This window comes from Sebastes umbrosus, chromosome 3 (genome assembly GCF_015220745.1).
Source record: "Sebastes umbrosus isolate fSebUmb1 chromosome 3, fSebUmb1.pri, whole genome shotgun sequence".
Classification (NCBI taxonomy): Eukaryota; Metazoa; Chordata; class Actinopteri; order Perciformes; family Sebastidae; genus Sebastes; species Sebastes umbrosus.
Window position 1 is genome coordinate 115,001 of NC_051271.1, and position 5,000 is coordinate 120,000.

The following is a 5,000-nucleotide window of genomic DNA, read 5'->3' on the forward strand; positions in this document are numbered from 1 at the left end:
TTCTTCCTCTTCTTCCTCTTCTTCTTCTTCTTCTTCTTCCTCCTCCGTCTCCACTGTTCTCCGAGCTGTGGGTTTCTTCCCGCTCGACATAACAAACAGCCCCGGTGGAGTTTGAGCATGGAGGAGCGCTTGATTTATGTCAGCTTGCATAGCGAGAGGCAGTCCCCCCATCAGAGGCCTTTTAAGGGTCTTGCATGATGAATCGAGCTCACGTCACTGTGATCTGCTGAATATGATTAAAAAGCACATTTGACCACAATAATAATGTTCATAGCTTTATTGTCTTTGTGCCTTTCCTTCTGTTCTCTCTCACTGCTTTCTCTTTTCTGTTGCCCGTTTCCATCCTCAGACGTTCTCTCTCTCTCTCTCCATCGTTGTCTCTCTGTGGTTTTCCTTTTCCTCTCAATCTTATCCTTCTCTCGTCCTCCTACATCATCACTGTGAGTCCGTCCTTCAGGCTGCGGGTTGATTACATTACCAGGCTGCTTTAAGTGGTTTTGTCTTTGGGACTGACATGTGGCAGCAGAACAAGGCTTTTATAATGTGACATGTTGAGGTTTGGCCCGTTCAGACCAGATCAGAGATCTGAGAGCCCGCCGTTCACATAACGAGGACTTTCTCATTTTTATAAACATTTGTTTTTATTAGATTTGATTTTGGGGATTAGAAAAAATGAACAATAAAACCATTCATGTATGTTTGACCCCAGAAAATGTTCCATAAAGAAAGAACATATAATCATTAAACACTCTCTCATCTCCTCACAGACTCAGTCCTCAATCACAACAATAACACTCTGAATTTAATACGGAGCTCTCTGGTTAAATATAATTACAAAGGTCTTTACAACAACACAGCCACTTCAACAACGCTGTGAAACAGATTCAGATTCAAGTCAATAAATAATCAAATAATAAAACAATCACAAACACATAAAGTTACTAATAACATTTTATATTTATTCTAAAAGCATAAGAAGCCACTATCCGGCATACAAGGATTGTTTTTAAGTTCAAGTCAAAATCCCGGCAGCAGCATTTTGAACAAAACAGGAAAGAGATTCTTTTGTAGACAAAACAGGAAATACACTTTAACATCCACACATTTGTTTATATTTCAAAGAATGTATGTTGCAAAATGTTAAAATAATTAATCTGTATATATGTTTTATTTAATTAATTATGTGTTTGCTGTCTTTTTTATTCTTTATTCATTTATTTTTGTTTTATTTTATTTATTTATTTTTTAATTTTGATTATTTATGTTATGTTATTTTTTATTTTGATTTACTTATTTAAAAAAAAAATCTTATAACTTAATTTTGAACCATCATTCCCTGTGCAGTTATGTTATTATACATTATTTTGTCTAGGCAATATCTGTGAATAATATTCTTTTTCTTAAATAAAAATTATTAAAAAAAAGTCTTACAGAGAATTTAATTTATTAATCGGTCTTAAATCAATCTTTCAAAAGTCTTAAATTAGTAAGACATGGGAAGTAGAAATTAGTTTTTTGACATTTTATAATCTGAAAATAATTAGTAACCTCTTTTGTTTGTTTTTAATAATGAACCGAACGTCTCTCACATTAACGTCAGATCAGGAGAGAGGAACCAACAGAACTCAGATTGAGTTTGCTGTCGGGATGCTCAGAGGAGATGCTCCGTCTGCTAGCTAGTGACGACATGCGGAAGTATCTTATGCTACAATAAACATTTGGGCAAAGTTGTCCCTAATATTATGTAATTCACTTAATTTTTTACTTCATATTTGGTTATTGTGAAGTTAAATTTCATCCTGAGTGGCGTTAAAATAATCCTAAATATAAATCTAACTTGTCTCAAACTGCAGGAGAGAGTAATGATGTAATCTTTGAGATGTTCTTGATCTGATAGAAACAAAAGAGAACCACTGATCTGTTTATTTAAGATGAAACTGTAACCATGGTAACAGCATGAGTCGTGCTGTGACGGGTTACAGAGAGAGATGGTGACGGGTTACAGAGTGAGATGGTGACGGGTTACAGAGTGAGATGGTGACGGGTTACAGAGTGAGATGGTGACGGGTTACAGAGTGAGATGGTGACGGGTTACAGAGTGAGATGGTGACGGGTTACAGAGTGAGATGGTGACGGGTTACAGAGAGAGATGGTGACGGGTTACAGAGTGAGATGGTGACGGGTTACAGAGTGAGATGGTGACGGGTTACAGAGTGAGTCCTGCTGTGACGGGTTACAGAGAGAGATGGTGACGGGTTACAGAGAGAGTCCTGCTGTGACGGGTTACAGAGTGAGATGGTGACGGGTTACAGAGAGAGATGGTGACGGGTTACAGAGTGAGATGGTGACGGGTTACAGAGAGAGATGGTGACGGGTTACAGAGTGAGATGGTGACGGGTTACAGAGAGAGATGGTGACGGGTTACAGAGAGAGTCCTGCTGTGACGGGTTACAGAGTGAGATGGTGACGGGTTACAGAGTGAGATGGTGACGGGTTACAGAGTGAGTCCTGCTGTGACGGGTTACAGAGTGAGATGGTGACGGGTTACAGAGTGAGATGGTGACGGGTTACAGAGAGAGATGGTGACGGGTTACAGAGAGAGTCCTGCTGTGACGGGTTACAGAGTGAGATGGTGACGGGTTACAGAGTGAGATGGTGACGGGTTACAGAGTGAGTCCTGCTGTGACGGGTTACAGAGAGAGATGGTGACGGGTTACAGAGAGAGTCCTGCTGTGACGGGTTACAGAGTGAGATGGTGACGGGTTACAGAGTGAGATGGTGACGGGTTACAGAGAGAGATGGTGACGGGTTACAGAGTGAGATGGTGACGGGTTACAGAGAGAGATGGTGACGGGTTACAGAGTGAGATGGTGACGGGTTACAGAGTGAGATGGTGACGGGTTACAGAGTGAGATGGTGACGGGTTACAGAGAGAGATGGTGACGGGTTACAGAGTGAGATGGTGACGGGTTACAGAGAGAGTCCTGCTGTGACGGGTTACAGAGTGAGTCCTGCTGTGACGGGTTACAGAGTGAGATGGTGACGGGTTACAGAGAGAGATGGTGACGGGTTACAGAGTGAGATGGTGACGGGTTACAGAGAGAGTCCTGCTGTGACGGGTTACAGAGTGAGATGGTGACGGGTTACAGAGAGAGATGGTGACGGGTTACAGAGAGAGTCCTGCTGTGACGGGTTACAGAGTGAGTCCTGCTGTGACGGGTTACAGAGTGAGATGGTGACGGGTTACAGAGAGAGTCCTGCTGTGACGGGTTACAGAGTGAGTCCTGCTGTGACGGGTTACAGAGTGAGATGGTGACGGGTTACAGAGAGAGATGGTGACGGGTTACAGAGTGAGATGGTGAAGTCGGCTGCAGCCTTCTTCACTCTCACATCAGAATAAAGACGAAGCATTCAGTAGCTCTTTGGACCTCTTTGGTAGCGATGGATTCATCAGGAGTTTTAGTTTCATATGATACCAGGATTCTTACTTGAGCTTTAAAGGACCAGTGTGTACCGATCAGGGGGATCTACCGCTATACACCGCCACGTCCTTCACACTGTTCCTTATGAAGTGTGTCTCTGGCTGCTGGGACTAAAGTCTGTGTGTGTTTTCTGTTTCCTTCCCAGAGACCTGAGTAACAACCAGATATCTGAGATCGCTCCTGATGCTTTCCACGGCCTCCGAGCTCTCAACTCCCTGTGAGTAACACACAGTGTGTGTGTGTGTGTGTGTGTGTGTGTGTGTGAATAACTCTACCAATATGTGTTTACATATGTCAGTATTAAGTCTGTCTATACCTCCATATGTTTGCGCTGCATGTGTGTGTTCTTGCGTCTGTTGGCATGAATAATTCAGAAGTGGCGCCTGCTCCTCTGTAAACACTGATTCTTTATGAAATATCAGGAGTTGCACACGATGTCAGCGGGAGGCCTGCAGGTTCATATGCCTAGACTGTGTGTGTGTGTGTGTGCGTGTGTGTGTGTGTGTGTGTGTGTGTGTGCAGGTTGTACGTTGTCTTACTGCTGTTTATGGTGTTACAAATAGATAATCCTACACCCTACTGATTGAATATGTCTGACTATAACCCGGTCTTTGTGTGCAGGGTTCTGTATGGGAATAAGATCACGGAGCTGCCCAGCGGAGTGTTTGATGGTCTGGCCTCTCTGGAGCTGCTGTGAGTCCAAAACCACAACATGCACAGATGTTCACACTGACTGTGTTTCACGCTGATGAATCTCAGGTGTCACATGGTTTGGAAGTGGCCATAATCAGTTGGACTGTTGGATGGAAACTTGTGTTTCTCTGCTCTGTGTCAAGCTGATGTGAATCTGTTCCTCAGAACTCGCTGGGATGTTTTAATAAGACGATGCGTTCCACATGCTGACGCTTCAGTTGTGTAAGGAAGAAGGAGGAAGTTCTTCCACAAACATGATGACAAAGCTGCAGAAACGTAGAAACAGGACCTTCAATTTAGAGCCACGATGAAGAATTTTGAAAATGAATGATGTCAATCGATTCAAATATGTAATCACATGATTATCCACAGTGTTGTGATTAATTGCAAATTAATTCTCTGTTCTAAATGAACCTTAAAGGGAGATTTGTCAAGTATTTAATCCTCTTATCAACATGGGAGAGGGCAAATATGCTGCTTTATGCAAATGTATTTATATATTTTAGGGATACTCCGATACTGTGCTCATGTACTCGTACTCGCAAACCGGCACCGATACCACTTTACGGCAGCGTGACGTTAACCTCTCGTCACTATCTTTCGGGTCCTCACGCTCCACCTCTTCGACGGTGTGGGCGAGACGGGCCGGTGCCGGACAAGTGTACTCGGATCCGGGCCCGGGTCCCTGATGTGAAAGCTCCCTTCATTTAGACCCTGGTTCCTGCAGTCCAAACGCAACCAGTTCCTCAAAAGGTTCTGAGTTGTGGGGGAAATAAGTTCCTGCGGTGGAAACGGGGCTTTGATGTGCAGCAGAGTTTTCTACGA

At 43.3% G+C, this 5,000-nt stretch overlaps 1 protein-coding gene across 1 annotated transcript in view; it reads left to right on the forward strand.

Annotated features, from left to right (window-relative positions):
• slit1b (slit homolog 1b (Drosophila)) overlaps positions 1–5,000 on the forward strand; it is a 104,190-nt gene that overhangs the window by 56,842 nt on the left and 42,348 nt on the right. Inside the window, exons 11-12 of the mRNA XM_037764191.1 lie at positions 3,628–3,699; positions 4,104–4,175. Coding sequence (XP_037620119.1) covers positions 3,628–3,699; positions 4,104–4,175 — 144 coding nt within the window. The remainder of the gene's footprint in view (positions 1–3,627; positions 3,700–4,103; positions 4,176–5,000) is intronic.